Below are 20,407 nucleotides of genomic sequence, written 5' to 3' on the forward strand. Positions count from 1 at the left end.
CATCTACTGTACAACTTTTTTTGCGGTTTTTTTTGGTTTTTTTTGTTTCTCTTCGTTAACCACAAGATATCACTGTGTAATTGCTGTATACATACTCATACACACATACCGTGTACACATATATATATATGCTAATTTTATAAAGACAGCAATACAAATTGGTTACCTTGTGTTTGTTAAAAGAGTACGACCAAGAGTTTAATACCGTCAGTATCTTTTGGTTTGATTATTATGTCTTATCGATTTCATTGAACTAAGAGAATATTTATACTAAGTTTTCTGAAGATTTTTATACATAAAATAACACTTTCAATGTGTATCAAAGGATTCTAGACGCCAGTTTATCTGGCAGGTGACATCAATAGGAGCAATTTGTTGTATTTGTGCTAAAAGACACTGAAAGAAACATTTTCAACTTTCCAAAGTGCTATGTTTTCATAATTTGTTCATGTCGCATATTGGCTTTTTGTCAATAAAGCACAGGTATGTTTCTTTATTTATTTATGAATCAATATACAATGTAAAATTTTCTTCGGGTCACGATGAAATGAATATTATCTGTTACAAATCGCTGCCATATGAGAAAAGGATTCTCTGAATGTCGTGTGCTATTGGTATGTCAGAAGTTTTTAGACATTTTTCCATAATATGTGGTATTTAAAATTTCACTAGAACTATTTTGAAGTAATTCCAGACATTGATTTTGATGGGAATGGTTGTGCAAAGTTTCACTTGGTATTTCGGACCCGTACAAATAGAAGTCACGCCGAATTTCACACTTTTCAAAGAAACAAAAATTTCTTCAATATGTGTAGTCATTCAGTTCTCCTAAATAGAGATAGTTAAGTTTTTTTCTGCATACTGCATAATTAGTTTTCCGGAGACATGTACATATGTAAATATATAATCACTTTATTACTGTATCTGCACTTTCAAGGCTGGAATGTGATGCAGTTTGTGTATTTTGCAGATACTGGTACCATGTATAACTCTTTCTCATGGTAAATATGAGGTCAACATTTTCTGGCGAGTGAGGAGATTATTTTCAAAGCACATGGCTGTGCATACCTCTCTTCTGGAGAATGTTGTCTTTCGTACTGGCTTTCAAACAAAGATTATGTTGAGGGCGCTGTGTATGTTCAAATTGGCTGAATAAAGCCTAGTGGGATTGGAGGCCACAGATGTACCTTCAGCTTTTTTGCAGTAAAGTAAGTTACTGACTTTCCAATTTTTCCTACCGCTGAAATTCAAAACAGAGATGTGGATATTGTTTTTATTACTCTGGATACTTTGACCATCTTGTATTTTCTCTCTTTGCTTCATTTATTTCTCTGTTATGTAGGTCATGTCATTATCAAGATGATCACTTTATGAATAAACTTTGAAATTAAGTGGACTCTCAACCCAACAATAACTATCGCTCTTTTATATACATTAAAGGTAAAGGTATCACCACTACGTTTCCCACTGCGTAGTAATCCTCCCCTGTTACATTTAATTGTGTGAAATAGGTCTTTCACCTATCATGACATAGCAAGAGAAGTCTGATGTCTTTAATTTGACGCTGCTAAAGCCCGGACAAGTAAAACCCTGCATTCGATATTTCCATAATCTCTATACTGTTTCTCAGTAGTGTTGAAGCTTGACTTTGTGTTACATGTCACTGACCAATCTCCAGAGTTTATAGTGTTATGTGGATAATTATAATCTAGCTAGAGAGTCTGAGCCATTGGCGGCATGCCCCAACAATTGTGGTTATTGATCGGACTCCCTAGCTAGCACATAGTTATTTACGGCTTGCTACAATATCTTGTCACTGACATCAGCTAGGACAGAATTTCAGTTCAGTAGGCATAACTTCAAACCAACAAACATTTTATTTTTGGATTCATCTTTACAATTGGGGCATGTCGCTTTGACAGTGCTACAATGTCTCATCGCCATGGTAACATCACAGCCATGCCACAAATGACTACATTACAAACCTAGTTTTGGCCCTCACAGTTTGAGTGACTTCATCGTCTGAAGTACATCAAAGTGTCTTGTCTTCAGCAGATTACCAAATTATTTACAAAAGTGCCGATATTCCAGAATTCCATACTACAAAGAAACACCATATGAAAATACTTAAAAAGAGAATGTACAATACATGTACTATGTTTTTATACCATAGTTTTCAAAAGTCTAATATTCAAGCTTACTGATGACAGAATAAATTACTTGATTTCAAACATAACTTTTTTACCCAATTTTGCTCTCAACACTACGGCTTTGCTTTACAAAACAATGGACTGTACCGAAACTTCCTTTGTGTAGGGAATAGGTGAAATGAGGAAAGGGATATATATTAATTTGACATGAATCATCATTCCTACTTAACAATATGCAAGTATACTCTCATGAAATGATTGTTGGATAGGATATAATGGTTGAGGTTAAAGGTTATAAAGTATTTGCTGACTGCACATGATGAGGTACAATATACAATCATTGTTGTCAGTGTCTAACAGGCAATAATCACCAGCAATAATTCTAATGATAAGCATCAACGATAAGAACGGAGCTCAAATATGTTTTATGGTCAAAATGGGGTCCAGACACTAATGCACTTCACAACAAAAACAGATTGCCAAACACAACTTCTGAAAACGATTTTGTACCAAAGCCATCCCATCCAAATTATTACCTCGTCCAACACCACTTCACCCTAAGCACCACCTTGTACCATGACCATTTCACCCCAAGTAACAAAACTAACATGGGTCGCAGTGTAATGTTTTTACATGGACACATTACTATATCCAGACATTTGGCTACCACAAACTTTGATCTCCTATAATGCAAATATGCTAGCAAAACCTTGTTCACATGTACATTTGTAGCTCAATGAGCAAGACAGGCAAAAGTGTCCAGCTATGATAATAGTGTCTCCCTTCACCTACTGTACACCTAGTATATTGCACTGCTAGTAGAAGCTACAACTGGTATCTCTCGTGGCATTTGTGATGTCAGTTTCTTGGAATGTGTTCATTTTCAAGACTTTTGTCACACAATAGAAAGGTGAGAAAATCTTCATGGGCATCTGTGGGTTATTTTCAGTTTTACTGGTGACAGTATGAGACAAAGTGGAGCTATCTAGGGGTGAAATGATTGTGGGAGCGAAGTGAACCTTGGAGCAAAGTGGTTTAGGTACGAGGTTGTTTTGGCGTGAGGTGAATTTGGTGTGCAATGGAGCAGGACAAGGTCTGGTGAGACTTGTACAAAATGTCTGGCAACTGATCAAAATATATCACTGACACTTGTCCAGTCGATGAAGTCCACGGTCTTATCTGATTGTTTAACATGTGGTTTTAAAATAAAACATGATACACTTCACTTTTTTACTGTGATGCAAATTGCTGTCACATAGCTCCACTGACTTTCATTAAATGTGACACAATACAATCAAGTGAATATGTCAGGTAACTTTGTAAAAATTGTTTATGGACCACATGCAGGTGTCAGAAAACAAGCAAGCATAATTTTGCATGGGTAAAGAACATGAAATGAATATTCACTATCAAAACCAAGCATTTGTGAAATGGAATTTTGCCAAAATAAAGTTGGATTTACTTCATTGAAACCCGTTTTAAACTTACCATAACAAACAAAGAAGCACAGTGAATATTGACACTCAAGAATGGAGTACAGTTGAGTTCGGATAAATTGTACATTATGAATTTGTGGCATACACAATAGAATCAGAGTATGCTAATCCTGCAATATGACTACACTGGTTTATTAACTGACCTTGTAGTCTAAAAGACTAACAGTACGGTGAAGATCAAATTTGTAACCATTTTATCCCCAGAGAGGCCGACTTTGGAATAGAAAACAATGTATTGTACAAAATTTGGGGGTGCAACAGTGATAAGCCAGAGTTACTCAATAATTTGCATGCAGAGGGAAGTGATACTTTGGTACAGCGTAAATACTCCTGTTGAGAACAAGGCCATGAAAATTTACAGTTTTATTTCAATATCACACTATTGACAATCTCTGATAGATGGTGTATTCCATTGAGATATCAATGCATTGAAATGTTGCACTTTTTTCTGTCTCATTCAAATCAAAGCTTCATTTATGATGGATATCTTTCAATGACAGCACCATGGCCCTGTTGGAAAAAATATAGAAATAAGATAAGATTTAAATATATAAACAAACAAGCAAACAAATCATTAAAGAATAAAACAAAAGTTCCTGAAAGTGTGCTAACAACCTTTCTAGTAAACAGTCTACCTTGGGTTGAAACATTGTGGCTGTACCTCTGATCAGGGTTAAGAGGGTACTCAGTACAGAACAATGCTGTGTATTGCAATCTTTCTTGTCTACTTGATGTCACAAATAACAGCACTCTAAAGGCCATGCAGAGGTAAGATATTATACTCACATGTCCACCTGCTGCACAGGCAGCCACCAATGCAAATTGCCCGTCTTCTTTGTGAAGTCTGTTAGCTGCTGTTGTGACAAGTCTGACACCGGTGGCACCAAATGGATGTCCCAGGGACAATGATCCACCCCATAGGTTTAATTTATCCATCGGAGGTGTGCCAACCTTCAAAACAATAGTACTTTTCCTGTTAGATCAATTAAATTCTTCTTCCTATCTTTTACATGCTCACAAATTTACCACACATTCTTCTTTGGTTGAACATAAGATAACAGAGTTTTGAAAATGTGTACCATCTTTTGAGACTTCAAATTCTTCCATTTCACAATTTGTGCTATCCTCAATATATTTTGAGCAATAAAAATTAGAAAAATTGTTGTAAATAACCATCTTGCAGTTAGAGAAAAAGACACTGATGAGAGCTTTCTTGGACAACGAGCTTGTTATCTATAGATATGAAAAAATCTTACATGTTCAAATTTAAAATTTAAAGCTAAAACTTAATGATAAGTTCTAATTCTAACCTTTGTTTGCCTTCCCATGTAGTTTTGTGCAAAGAAGTCCGAATCCATGGCTTTCAGGTTTGATAGGATCTGTCCAGCAAAAGCTTCATGATACTCAAAGACATCAATGTCTGACATTTGTAAACCGGCACGTTTCAACACTGCTGGTGTCGCATATGCAGGTCTGGAAATACAGAACATACAGGTATGGCCAAGTTAAAAATCTGACGTTGAAATAACTAACTCTTTACAGTCTATACTAACTTAGTGTAATGGCACAACTTTACAAGAAGTTGTGATCATGATTTACATTCTAGGAATATACTGTTATGTTGATTTACCCAAAAATATATGTTACATGTAAGAAGAATGAACAAATAATAGAGGAAAAGAGAGGTAAATGGGGAATCAGGAAATCGCTGACAGTTAGTCTAGCCCCAACCCTGCCGTGATAACTTGGGGAAAAAATCAATAGATAGAGGTTTCAACATAGCTACACATTATCGCTGTGAACTTCAGGACAGCACAGAATGATGGGTCATAGACGTAAGAAACATGTCTGAAAGTACATGTATGAGCCAAAATACATTCACATGTCTTATAATCTTAATGTCAGCTGGACCAGAAGTGTACATCAACAAATCTGGAATGTTTGAAAATTTACTTGTTGATGTAAATCATGTACTTGTTGGTGAGAAAAATATTGTATCAGAAGTTTTATCTTGGACAATTAATAATCTTTTATATCGTTACAGATACAATACTTAGTGTCAGCAACACAAATATTTATTGGAAATGTCTCATTCACAAATATATTCTGTACGTACATGTATAGTGGCAGCTGGGTGACCCAATTGGGACAAATACCAACAGGGTCCACTGCAGTAATTTATTGATTTTTAGACTACATGATCACTGAGCAATAAAATAATTTTCCCAGTCAGCAGCATGCAACAATGATTGTAAGTAAACAGGTTAGTGCACATTCCTGTTCTCACATATGAAATGCTCTAGTCTAGACAAACTTTTCCAAAGGATAACAAATCAATATGATATTACAAATATATTCTTGTTGGGGTAATTAATTCATAAACATGACAGATATTGAAAATAGAGTGAACCCGCTGACCGCTAAAACATGTTACTCTATACAAAGGTCAAGCCTGCCAAGTATATTTTATATAGTCAGGCATAGAAAGTTCAAAGGGCATCTATTTTATCACGTAAGCAAACTTACCCAAGCAGCAGCTGATCTTTAGGGTCCTGAGCTACATAGACAAAGTCTCTCAGATACGCAATTGGTTTGTATCCCAATTCCTTGGCTTTCTCTTCAGTCATAATCAAACAGGCAGATGCACCATCAGTCTAGTGGAGATGTTCAGATAAATTATTAAAGTACAATGTATTATTCATATAATTCATATTTCTATCAGCTCATTTCACCTTTTACCTCTCTGCTTTACTCTACAAAGGGCAGACTTCCCTATAAAATAGGAATACAAATAGATGTTGCACTTAAAAAGTAACATCCCCTTTAAGACAGTAATTGTTCAAAACAAACCATGAAAAAGAGGACTTCACCCTATCAACCAGCCCTCCCTCCTCACACACCCCTATTTCTCTGTGAATAGGTCTTGAGAAATACAATGTTCAACATTTGTGAATATGCAATGATGCCAATGAAATGAGATTTACATAAATAAAACAATGCTAATTATTTACACCTTTCATAAATAAATCCCAGTGTGGTGTCATGCTTCTTGCATTAGGTAAACTTGACCACAGAGATAAATCACCGTAAAGTGTCTCCGCTACCTTTGCTGAAGAGAGCTATGACTAATTAACATGAACATTCTTGAAATGTGGTGGAACCATTTGTACTGCAGCCACAATAAAAGTTAAAGTTCTAATTTATTGAGAGCAAAGTACGAGCAGTTAATTTAATACACTGCATTGTACATATTCTTCAGATAAACATTATAAGTTACTGATTAACCTTTACGGCAAATGTATATCATCTGTATTTACATCATGTATGCTTTGATTAGGATGGGGAAACTAATTGGAGGGTATCACATTTTGTAAAACGGAGAGTTGACTCTGGATATGTGAAATATAATCCAAGAATGGTGGTATCAAAACACATGTACGCTTTGGATAATATTCATCTAAAAGTTGAAAGACAAACTTCTCAAACTTTTCTCAAGAAAGCTTGGAACTATCCTCTCTTAACATCAAGAATAAAGGGGGACGGGAAGTGTCACTGTAAAAGTTTTGCTCCACATGGCCAAAAGTCCCACAGGTTTTAACTCTATGGGGAACTTTAATTTTTTTAGTTTCACAAAGATTAAATGTTGAAAACTTTACTTACTCCTACAGCTAACATTTGAGCCAAAATAAGCAGTAGATCAGGAAAGTATGGTAAGACTGACAGTCTGAAAATCTATCCCATGGAGTTAGCACAGGGATAGCAGTCATCTTGGAAGAGTTGGTAAAATATTTTGTGGAAATATCCACACTTTCACTTACCAAGAAGGATGCATTAGCTGCTGTGATTGTACCATGTGGTTTGATAAAAGCTGGTTTCAGTTTACCCATTTGTTGTGGTGTTGAGACCCTGATACCGTTGTCCCTGGTCACTGGTTTGTTCCTACCCGGTACCAGGTAGTCAAGTCTGTCCGTGAGAAGACCCTCTTTGGTGGCTTTGTCTGCCAGAGAGTGTGATCTCATAGCAAATTCATCCTATAGAGAAAACATTTGAGTGGACAACAGAATGAATGCTAGTACCACTGTAGCCAGGCAGTCTGTTAAATGGAACTTTGCATGTATTTTCCAGTATTTTTTGTTATGTGTGTAAAATACCCTCTCTTGTTCTACTGCAGACTCTGTCAAAAGCCATGTACCAGTATTTAACTTGTTAAAATCAAATGTTATTGTTTCCCAAATGAATTTTAGTTTGGACCAGAATTCATATATAGAAGACAGTTCATCGCTTACTGTGCATCGTAAATTATACATTTCTCATACTCATTATTCCAACATGCATTTAAGAGCAGAATAATAAAATGTGCTTGTTTACAGAACGAAAATCATGAAAGTTAGACAGTGTGCCCTCTGTCGAATGTGTCTTTCTGAGAACTTTGCGTCAATTTGGCAAATTGCGGAAAATTCTTTATGTCAGCCCTGTATCTTTACATGTAAACCAAAAAATTTGCTTGCATCACATACAATTTGTTTGCATCACGGCGTAATGTATTGGCTTAGAGGGCACACTGGTTAGTCCCTTTAACTGACCTGTTCATTCCTAGTAATACCAAATGCAGCACACAGTCTGTCAGCTGAATGGCCCATGGTTTCATTGGTTGAAAACTCAGCAACTGCTGGTAGTTCAGGCGCTAGTGCTTTCATGCTTAGATGCTTGCTAGCCAGGGCTAGCTTAGCTCCTGCTGTCTTGGCCTGTATGTGATATATAAACAGAAAGTATCTTAGAATTTAAATTGTTTTCAATGATGACAACACAAATATGCAATGTTGATACACAATAGAGTTGGCATAAACCACTATTTCAAAAAAATTTTCTGGGACAAAAATCAGCATATACATTATATTGTAATATCTCTAATATTTTTACAGCAACAATGGTCATTAAAAATTGAACCACTACCACTATATATCACTGAATAATTCAGTACCACATATGTGAGTTCTGAATAGCTATTAATTTCACACATTCAATGCATTCTTCAAAACACCCTTAACTTTCAATATAAGTCTACGAAGTAAGTGTACACCGGCATTGCGTCGAAATTACTTATCCTGTTTAAAAAGATATGACAGCTAACTGGTTCCATTGATGCAAAATTACAACATTTTGAAATTGCATGGCTTCTATTCAGTCACTTTCTTGCAGAGGAAATATCTGCTCTAACCTTCAGGAGTATGGCATAACTTCACAGAGTTGTTGTTCCTGTTGATAACACCTGTTACCCCAACATTAAAATCGGTCTCAAAACTGAGTTTAAAAATCATACACAATACTTTCTTTCGATGTATATGTATGCAGTTTGTATTAGGAAATATATTGGTTGAGAATGGCAGTACTGCCTGAGAGAGTTGAAATAGTGAACAACACTGCAAGATTCAAATTGTGTCTATGATGAGGTCACAAGAGCAGAAATGCACTGATATCATTGTCTCATTGCAAGACCAGTGTTTACCTTGCCAAGTCCAAGCATAAATTTTCTCATCTGTCTGCTGTGTCGAATTGGCACATCTGACATGAATTCAATGCCACCAGCAATGGCCACGTCTGCTTGTCCCATTGCAACCATACCCATAGCTATAAAAAACAATTCACGAGCAAAGAATTATGCACTAAGCAGAGTTTTTGTGAAGGAAAGTAAACAGGTACAGACAGATAAATGATATTAAGAGCTCCCTGGCCATATTCCCAGGGTCCTTCCACCCTTGGTATATCAATGCAATCAGATATTGATGGGGCTACAGAAATATTATGGGGGTTTCAAAATCACTTTCTGAAGTTTTCTATCTCTGCCATGACAGACATGCTAGACACTTTATGAAGAACACTCAATTTGATCTTGAGATTAAAAATACATGAAACTTGAACAGCTTAGTCTGATACAATTCAATGAGCTATTACACAAATATGTCTCCGTAAACAGCTAGCAAAATAACACACTAGAAGCAAAGCAATATTGGATATTTTCTTTAAGTTTCACCAAGTGAATTATATAATGTTTGGTTATGTGGTGCTTAAAAAGCTTATATCAAAGCTAAGATCCCCAGAAAAGAGCAGAAAATAAATGAGAAATAACTTCTTACCACAGTTTTCTCAGACCAATAGCTTACCTGATGTTATTGCTTGATTTGAGGAAATACAGGCCATGGTGACGGTGTGACATGGTGTCTTCTGTTTAAACCCTGCACTCAGAGCAGCCTATGGGATTGTAGAGAATTTTTCAGGTGTCAGAAACCAGTCTTAAATTTGTAGTACGCTTTAATCCATGTACCTCTAACTCATTCATTCTTTGTATTAATGAAGGAATTCTAGAAAATTCTTTGTGGCACAGTTTATACATGTTGATATTATATGTTAAATTTTGTTGTGTCAAGGAGAATTTTCTTCAGTCAGAGGTGTATCACTTTGGCTTCAATCATCAAAATTTGCCTGGGCTTCATATACATGGATTTGATTACCTAGGAATCAACATACACATGCAATTCGAATAGAGATCACATATCAACTAAAATGTAAACATAGAGAGAACTTGAACAAATTGTTATGTGACAGAATAGCTCAAATAAATTTGCTCTCCACATGATAAACTTAAGTTTTGTTACTCTCGCTGAATAATAAAATTAAAGAAGCATTTTCAAGCCATTAGAACTGTAGCATAGAAGTCATGGTACTTCATCCAAAACTACTGATGCATGAATTTTAACTCTTGCCACATTTTCAAGTCAGTTAATAATATTACAGGGTTTTTCACAAATATGGCTCAGCCATTGAAGTATTGGATGAGCCGCCTGAGGCGGATCCAATACGGTATGTCACTCATTGATTCTTTGGCCATAAGGGGCCATATTTTGTGAATAACCCTATTATTATACACCTTCCTCCATTACACGTCCACTTTGTGTCGTTTAGGGCTAGCATGGGGGTTTGGCGACATGTGCTAGGATGTGAATAGAAGGCAGTATGATGAAATAAAATTCACATATAGAATTGCAGGCAGCATTGCAATGGCACTGAACAATTGACTATGCAGCCTGTTTTTCATGAACTCAGATTTTTACGAAGTTGTTTTACAGCATCACATGAATAACTTCTCTGAAAAGTCACTGCAATTTCTGCAATACATCACAAATTTCTACAATACATCACAAATTTCTGTGTCACTTCAGATAAAGTGTAAGGTCTGAGCTGATGAGATCAAAACATGTACTTTGTATTTAAATGTGTACTGTGAAGTGTAGATCTGACATAGAACAATAATACTCGAAAAAATGATCACGAAGCTACTACTACTAGGGTTGTTGGATGGTTTGGGAAATTGTTTACATGCAGATACCTTCCACACTATAAACACTATCATAGACACTATTATCTATGATGCAAGTTCATGAAACTGAAAAAGCAATCCGTTATTTAATGGACAGAAATTTATTATTGTATTATTATCATTATTATTTAAATTTCTTTACAGCACGCAATACACATGTAAATACTAGTCTCACTCACAAAACCACTTTAGTTCACATATGCAGTTGTCTGTATGCTGTTAGAAGCTAATGATGCCTCATGAAATTGTCAGAAAATTACACAGACAGAGAAACTTTGATAATACTCACTTCTCTTGCTATGTTGCTTGTCTTCACCTCCTGAATCACAGTGCCAAATACAATGTAATCAACTAAATCTGTAATGATATAAATTATAAGTTAAAGGAGACTAATTATCATGAAAATTCAATTCTTTGCATTATGAACACAACATCCTGAAACTCTCACTAGATTCCATTATTGTGGGAAAAGTAAACAAACATACGGGTCAGTCACAATCAGGGTGCGCTAGATGATTTTCATTTGTTATGGACATATATCTGCTATTCAGACTGATATTATATTGCTTATTTGTTTCTAATAAATAGTAATAGTTGTAACTAACTTGGTCACATAAAGAAATATTGCATATATTGTGCAGGTTTGGTTGTACATCCACAAAAATGCCTTTAAAAACTGTAAAAAGTAGCGTTATGCTGTTTCACTCCAAAATGTACTTAATTTCAAAATGTTTTTGGAACACAGTGTTAAAATTGTGGAAATTTTAGCTTACATATGTAATTGCAGAATACCTAACCTTTCTTCCACAAGTTATTTCATGTGAATATGTGCATCGGAACAGAAACTGTGGTATTTTTACCAAAACTGTAAGATCGTTATGTTTTTTGTGTTTTATGACCATAAGTACATATACCTTTAGTTTATATGTAGAAAAATGGATAAAATATTGTAATATTGAATGTAATTCCAACCTCAACATCCATGGCAAGCATATTATACACCAAAATTTAAGTAAAATTGCATATTGATTGTTTTGTGAATAAATGAAAATGGAGATCGTTGAGGTCGGAATTTCTTGTAGCATCCGTGACACACTCATATCTTAAGGACAACAGGAGTTATAAAAGATCTGATGTCACAGCCTAAGTGTCAATAGGTGCCTACCTTAAATAAACAAATTATATAATTACTGTCCCTTGCGTTCACTATTAATATTCCTAAAATATGGAAATGTAGCATCCGTGACGGTGTAGCGTCCGTGACGGTGTTTACTACATAGTCATAATTAATAACTATTTAAAACATTTTAGGGCAGTTAATCCACTGAAACTTATAAATACTAGTGTGTATTGTGTGTACATACATGGAGTTGGGTTACAAAATGTCTTCAAGGCATAAAACTGTAAATTTGCACAAAATTGATTTTTTAAAATTAAGTAATAAAACACTCAAAAAGTTATGTTGAGCCTCAACTGTAACACTTTGATTGGTGTTTTTTAAGAATGCAGTAATTATATTGAATATGTTATTAGAATTCTAGTGAAAAGAACAATGAATTCTGTGCTGTATATGCATTTATTATTGTGTATTCCATCCATTATGTCACGGATGCTACAATAAAATACAAACATTGTTTTTCAGATTATAAGCCAATCTAAATGTCAAATAACCACCACATTTTATTAAAGGAAAATGAGGGCAACTCCACACGTCGGCTCCACCCAGATTGTTTAGTATAATTACGCTATGGTGAATAAAAGGATCATTGCATTTATTTTGTGTGGAATACATGGCGAGACACCAGTGAATCGATAGTGCTTTGACCCTAGTCATGTGATCTGGGTTCCTTGTAAACCGGTTTGTTGATTGACTGATTCATCTCAACGGCGTTTCGGAAACAAAAATGGGGTTCCTTCATCAGTCGCTCTTTTGTTTTGTATCCCATCCGCTTGGTTGTGTGATGAAGTCATCTTCGTCCTCGAGGAGGAGAAGCCAGATTCGTTATTGAGAGAGTTAGCCACTATTGACTGACTCTATAGTGAGCGATCCGGTGTGTGGTGTCATAATTAACATGACCCAGCATCGACCGGAGTTTCTGGACGCTTATAAGGATTTTTGTTTTAGGGCATATTTTGAGCGTTGCTAGTGCTCGTTATGTTAATAGTAAATGTTGTACTAATCTGACAACGATTACTTTGTTTTAGGCATTTAAATTGATTAACTGAACTTTTTGTTTTGTGTCAATTTTTCATGGACTTTGTAATAGATTTCGGGTCGATATTGGTGCCTGCTTTTCGGTGTTTGAAAAGCATGTTGTGAAAGGCTGTTTCGAGAAATAAATCTTATTTCTCTGTGTTTAGCCATTCCCAGGTTTCATGATTTCCTAACAATATTTGCCATAAATGGCCTTTGAAATCGGTTTGTTCTTAGGAGAGTATTGGTTATTTAATTCATGCCGCCAATTTTGATTACTTATATGGAAGCTCTCTCAGTTTTTGCTTTTCTTTGCCGGATGATGTTTTCTGTACTGCTCAGCAATCTTTTCAGTTTGGTTGATTGTAGTACCAATTCGATGACAGATTGCATCTTGGTTTTATACGATAAATTGTGGCATAAAATGGAGACATATTCAAAAAAAAATTGAGTTTCCCCGTTGTTAAAATCACTATCGTGAAACCTTTAGCTGTTTGAGCGATATGGGCAAAGTGTGCTTGAATTAACTCGCTGGACTTTTCGGTTGTCGTGCCGAATATCGATGGACTGCTTACTCCTTCACATGTTGGTCAAAGTTACATAACGAGCTATGATTTTGTAAGAAGGATTTGTTTTAGATGCTCGTTTTATAGACCATAAGGAGTGTCATCCGAAAACGACTCGAGGGTTGATCCAAGAAGTAAGCTCAGCTGCAGTGATTTTTTACTCCAACTGATTTTTGCAGTAGTTGCTATAGCTTTCTTGTTCAATTTAAAGAAATTGTCAATGTTTTGACACAATTTTCACCATTTAAATGTTTGATACAGAAAGGTTTTGGAGAAAAGAGAAAGAAAAAACCAGATTGTTAATTGCTTTTTATATTTCAAATTGACCTAACTTTCAAGTTTGATTTTGGTAGCGTCCGTGACAAAATTACATGTCATACTAAACAGAAAATATTTTAGAAGAAGTTCATTTTGATTGACACTGAATGGTATTAATATTGTTGCTATAGCATGGTTAATTCATGACAATAAAACTTTTAAGTACAGCATACCAGCGGAAGGACATAGAGAAGTTGAAAGTCCTATTAAAAAATATGATCAATATTGTTGTATTTCTCACTAAACTTGAGGTTGTGTTTATTCATGGAAAAATTAAGTAAATCATACCAAGTATAGCTTATTTTATGCCAATATGCATCTTTTATATTGTAATAACATAAGAAAGCATTAACAAATCACTGTTTAAAATTTTATCATGACATTTGTGTTTAATGTACAACGTTTCTGTAGCGTCCGTGACACTGTGTCGACCATATAAAACAATGTGCACTGTGGTAATACTAATGACGTTTGCTTCACCAAATTTTAGGAAGATATGCCCCATACCATAACCTTTCAACATATTATTTAACTGGACAGTTATCATGAACTTGAAATTTTGACCAAAGTGACACACTCTAGCGCACCCTGATTGTGACTGACCCGATACTCTCTTAATGAGCAAAAACACATGGATGTGGCTATATATAACAGCTTGGAAAGGCCATTTATAATTGTTCAGAATATAAATTTTTTTTGGAAAGCAATATCAGTGGATCTTTATACCTTACCTTTGTCTAGTTTAGTGCGATTGGCTAAGCCCCTGAAAAAGATTGAAATATAAAACTTAGAAACTTTTACAGAATATAAATGTCATACGTAAGTTATATAACATCATCAACCTACATTTGTATATTCAAATGAAGCCAAGAGTCAACATACATACCTGGTACCAGTGTTACAAAAACATTTATAAAATCAATTGGTAACAAACATCAAAATATATATAATGATATATCCTCACATACTACACAACCAAGAGCCATTCCTGCTCAGTTCTACAAGTTGTGTATATACCAATACCTGTATAAATGCTAAATTTTCTTGGCATTTAATTACTAAATGTAAACTTTGGTAACTCACTGATCAACTAAATGAAAGTGATAGTCTACATGCTATGCAAGAAAGGTAATTATCTTGAATTTCTTGGCACACAACAGAAGTGAGAGGTAAAACTTTACAATATTTTGCGGCAAAACCATTAATTTTTCCAAATAATTTTCAAAAGTGTAAGATACAAGTGTCGAACAAGACTCTGCACACTGCACTGTTGATTGCAATGAGTCATTTTATGAAACTAGATGTTAGGTAACATGTATTGAGAAATGGTGTTTTCTTGTACATCTTCCCGATGTATAGGCATTCCTTTTTACCCCCATTAAGCTGACGTTATTGAATACATGCTGCTTCAATTGGAAAAGGAATATTGATTGAGTCAAGTGACTGGTACATATAGGCATGCAACTGGTCTCTGTTTTGGAGACAAACTCCTGAACATTCGGAAGACCTGGATTTACTGACGATTTCATCAAAAGCAGCAGAGTAACTTTGATATTGCTCAAGTCAAACCTTGCCCTATCAGTTGCCTTGGGTTGAAATCAAGTGGCCTGCAAGTAACATAATTGTTTGTAAACTGAGAAATCAGGATGTGCGCAACTGATGAACTACATCCCTTAACTATCTCATTGCAGCAAGCATACACTGAATGTGAAAGACAAACCACTATTGTATGTGACAATTGCATTCAGTATGTTGGGAAAAAAATCAAAACACAGTGATTTACGACAATTTTGAAGTTTTTTTGAGGAAAAGTAGTAACAGTAGAAGTACTCTATGGGGGCAATTCTTTTATATCGACTGACTTTTTGCAGTACTTACTCAAGTGCTCGCTTTGCCAAATCATGGGGCATTAGGTTGGCATAGCTGTAAGAGATGAGAAAGAAATGCATTTAGAACAATGTGCGTCAGAGCTAGATTTTAAGATACACAAAACCTTACAATTTTTTCAATTCCAAGCTTGCGTAAATTCATTTTGAATCCTGAAGTAAAAATTTCCTTTTCAACTCTCACTTTTGCATAAGTCAAAAATTCTATTTTTTTTAATTTATAGCTATCAATTATAGCCTATATACACGGCTCGAAATTAGCGGTAGTCCCGCGTCCACAGACTACCAACGTTTTCCTGGGACTACCAAAACCCATGAAATGGTAGCCCACACGGACTACCAAAGCCTGGGACATGAAATTACTTAGTGAGCGACATGATGTTGATCACTGCACTGTCACTGTGAGATGACCGACGCTCATACAGTCAACCCAGTTATGAAAATTAAAAGGCGACAGTGCAGTCGAATTTGTTGGAACAAACATTCAATAAAATGTCATTATGTTAACTCATGTACTTGGATGACAGACTCGGAAAATGATGGCCAATGAAAATTTATCTTCATAGTTATTTAATCAGAATGTATCAATCACAATTAAACACAAAATTATTCAAAATGCAAAGAAAAAGCTGTCTCGGGCCATCCACAAATTACGCTTTCCGAAGTGTACGAGATCATCGCATGATAGTGTACTATGGTGGAGAAATATAGCCAAAATTGCCATGAAAGTATTAGGAACATGACTGTACCAAGTTGCCATCCTGAAATTCATAGCCAATCTATTTTAGCCATGTTATGTTTACATGTGCTGAGTGAAAAGTCGATGTCACGGCGAACATCAAAATGTGCATATAAGCCCTATGTATGTGTGAATAGGTCGTCAAACTTTGAGGCGTCACCGTTGTCTACTACACATGCTATACCGTTCTCCTAAGGCTATGATCTGCAGGTATTGATGTCAAATGACTAGAAAATTCACTTCCTGGATAGAATCATGCAAAATAAATCTTTCATTGTCTAGATATAAATAAAAATATCCTTTACAAAAAAACTCTTCATTTATGCATGGGCTACCAGACCTTGTCACTGGGCTACCAACTTCAGAAAATGGTAGCCCCATGGGACTACCAGGGGAAAAAGTTAATTTCGAGCCCTTATATAGTAAATATGTGAATCAATTACAGTGAGAACACAGCAATATAAAAGGCGAAGAAAGGTAAACTCTCACTGTCCGTAGTTTATTCTGCAGTTCGTCTTTCTCACACACACACTCTGATGCTCTATATAGTTTGAGCCAAGGAAGCTCACATAGCAAATAAACACACTTCATATCAAATTTTGGGCATGCCAGCCTGCTGAGCAGGGTCATGTTCTGCATAATTGCCAGTGCGTGTATGGGCAGAAGAATGGTGTAACATAGCACAGTCAATGAAGAACTATGAGTCAGTGTAAAAGACAGGGTTAATTAACATAAACGTTGGTGCAATGACTACTTAAACTAAAAATGTAACACATGATGGTGCCCTCTTCTTTCAATTTTTTTTTCAAATTAAATATTGCTGGCATTCTTCAAATTACATGAAAGGTACAAATGTAAATCTCATTCATGAAAAATGTCAATTGATTTCAAGTGACATTCACTGGAATTATCAATCGTAGTGATTTGGGCATATTCAGTAAAGTTGAAAGTGTCACATGTTTGCAATCATCTGAATTTTCTTTAGAAAACCAAAGTGACATTGTGATCACAGAATGTTACCACAGATGTAGATCTCTGTCAATGGACTAATCTTTCCAAATGTGGCAGTCAATGCAAACACTCACTCCCAAACTTTGGACTTAGGTAGGAAATTTTGAAAATTACTTTTGTGAAATTTGGCAATTGCCCCTAACCCTGAGGCAAGACAATCTGGGAAATCCAAACAAAAAAAAGCAAATCGGCTATATTTCCCCTACCCTAACACCATGGGTCTGTGAAACTATGGTTAACAGAAAGGGGCAATAAATGGGGTAATAGTCCAACCCCCTCATGCAAAGTTTTATGGCAATCCTACAGCTATTGTCCCCAACCTTTGTTACATGTTTACCTGAGGTGGCACACCTTGGCGATTACATTAACTGCTACATGATAATAGCAAAAATACCAAATTACAAGAGGTTATCATTATAATATGTGAGGTATACAGCTACTCACTCAGTGCCTGACATCAAGAAGGGTGTTCTCACACCTTCAACAAGGACTATGTTCTTCACATCCTTCTTTGCAAGAGTTTTCTTTGACTTGGCATTGTAACTGGCACTCGTGCTCAGTGCCTTGCAGCTTGCTGGGGAAAATAAAAACAATTAACATCAAAATCAGGAGTCTTCATTAAAAACCCTCTTATTCTTACAGCAAATCTCATACATGCTGTTACATACATGTAGTGTTAACTGCAGCACTTGTCTTCAGATAACTCATTATAATAACAATATTGATTTTTGACAAATGTGAGAAGCCATTGACCTATCAGTGTCACAACTGTATGTAATATTATCTTGAGGGGTTGTAAACTTTCCTGAGCTGGTGGTGCACTAAAAATGACACCCCACCCCTGAGGGTCTGGAACAGATTGTTTCAAACTATGCATCTTGTTAATGACAAAGCTCTTCTCCTTTCACATACTATGTCAACTTCATGTAATTAATATGAATTTCAGTGGTGAAGGTGTGTTGCTTGGATACTGCAACATTACTGATGACGCCGTGGTTGTTATGACTCAGCATTAGAGCTGTCACCCGAATTAAAAGTGACGTGAATGGAACCAGTGTGCCAAAATTAGAATCTTCATAAATGCAACTTAGTTATAACGTCATTAACCCTGCCATCAAACAGTCGCTTGTGGTCAGGAACTGGGTGAAGGCCCCTGTCATCACCCGCATCCTTGTGCTTTCATGAATGAACGGATGTACATACTGAGTTACATAACGCTCACTCGTCTCGCTGGCGATTACATCACAGGGGGTTGTCTACATGTCCGTCCCCAAGGGTGGGTAGGTGTTTCGTTGTATCGCTAATAATGATATATTCTACCAGCCTTTGGTGTTTCGGTCTTAGCTTAGCACTGCCCTTGACAATCTTGCGTATACGTTTTATCAACATGCTGCGTCTATTATCTGATGAGTTTGAGTGCCTAATTAGCCAAGTAACCAAAGGTAAATTACTAATCTGTGGACGCTCTCATCAGATTATCACGGATTAACTTTGACAAAGTCAACAACGAACGCACCAGCAAGGTATAACTGATACCTTGCTGGTGCGTACGTTGTTGACTCTGTCAAAGTTAATCCGGTGATAATCTGGTGACTGCGTCCACAGATTAGTAATTTACCTCGTTTACTTTGGCAAATTAGGCACTCAAACTCCTCAGATAATACCGGTAGACTAAATTACTACCCTTGCTTGCCTTAGCGAATTACGCAATCAAACTGGTAAGATAATAGACGCAACACAGTGACGAAACTTCGCTAAAGATTGTCAAAGGACGTAAATACGAAAAAAGAAATCGCTACAAAACCAGCGCTAACATAAGACAAAGACACCAAAGCTGCAAAGAAAGGTTGGTAATATAACTCTTTATTGGCAATATATATCATAGTAAAACATATTAAAATAAAATAAACCATAGCAGGAAGAACCCTGTCCTTAGACAAGACACCCCTACCCCCGGAGACTGACTTTGTTGCAATTCCCTATGATTACATCATAGACTCGGTGAACTAGTACTATAAGTCTATGCCTGAGCCTGTACAAGGTACATTATCCATAGTCATAGTTCACAGCCTGAGGATCACAGGACTGTGATTATACCAACAGGCGCATGGAGTGTTCAGAGTACATTTAGAACTTTACGCTCCTTCCGCGTTTGTCCTGTTGGTCACCCCATGCACCTAGCGCCTGTGAGTCTTTACGTCTACCCACTCGATGAGAGGTTACAGACCGACACCAGACCTGGCCCAGGACTCCGAGGAGACACATGAGCCGTGACTCGGAGACAGAGCAGTCGACAGTAACTAAACTAGTTTGGTGTCGGCAATAATCTGATGAATTCGATGATTCAAAGTCGACCTTAAATGGGGAAAATCAAAGAAAATCAGTTTAAAGTATCTAAGAGTTTATCTACTCACTTATTCTAGCAACGTTCGTAAAATTTGGGAGGAGGGACAGTCGCTTGCAGGACCCCAAAAGCGCCATGTTGAATTCAGGCCAACAATGCAATGCGGCATTAACCCTCACAATCAAACGAGATTTCAGTTAAAAAAGACTGGGTAGAAAGCGATCGTCGAAATATTGTGAAAGTGTGATATGCAATGTAAAGCTTATTGATTTTTTTTTAATTTATCTACTAAATTCTTGCTGTATTAGACGCTGTATATTTTTTCTTC

The 20,407-nt window shown here is 36.1% G+C and overlaps 1 protein-coding gene across 1 annotated transcript; it reads right to left on the reverse strand.

The window, feature by feature from the left end:
- Positions 1–1,858: 1,858 nt before the first annotated feature.
- Positions 1,859–20,251, reverse strand: LOC139133801 (trifunctional enzyme subunit beta, mitochondrial-like). Its single transcript, XM_070700570.1, has 13 exons — positions 20,150–20,251; positions 18,180–18,309; positions 15,978–16,022; positions 14,831–14,862; positions 11,311–11,378; positions 9,808–9,895; positions 9,153–9,274; positions 8,230–8,391; positions 7,465–7,677; positions 6,173–6,300; positions 4,957–5,119; positions 4,433–4,597; positions 1,859–4,156 (listed from the first exon to the last, which is right to left on the reverse strand). The coding sequence occupies exons 1-13, from the start codon at positions 20,214–20,216 to the stop codon at positions 4,121–4,123; spliced, it is 1,419 nt and encodes a 472-aa protein (XP_070556671.1). The 5' UTR covers positions 20,217–20,251; the 3' UTR covers positions 1,859–4,120.
- Positions 20,252–20,407: the final 156 nt, after the last annotated feature.

Source organism: Ptychodera flava, chromosome 5 (assembly GCF_041260155.1).
Source record: "Ptychodera flava strain L36383 chromosome 5, AS_Pfla_20210202, whole genome shotgun sequence".
Classification (NCBI taxonomy): domain Eukaryota; kingdom Metazoa; phylum Hemichordata; class Enteropneusta; family Ptychoderidae; genus Ptychodera; species Ptychodera flava.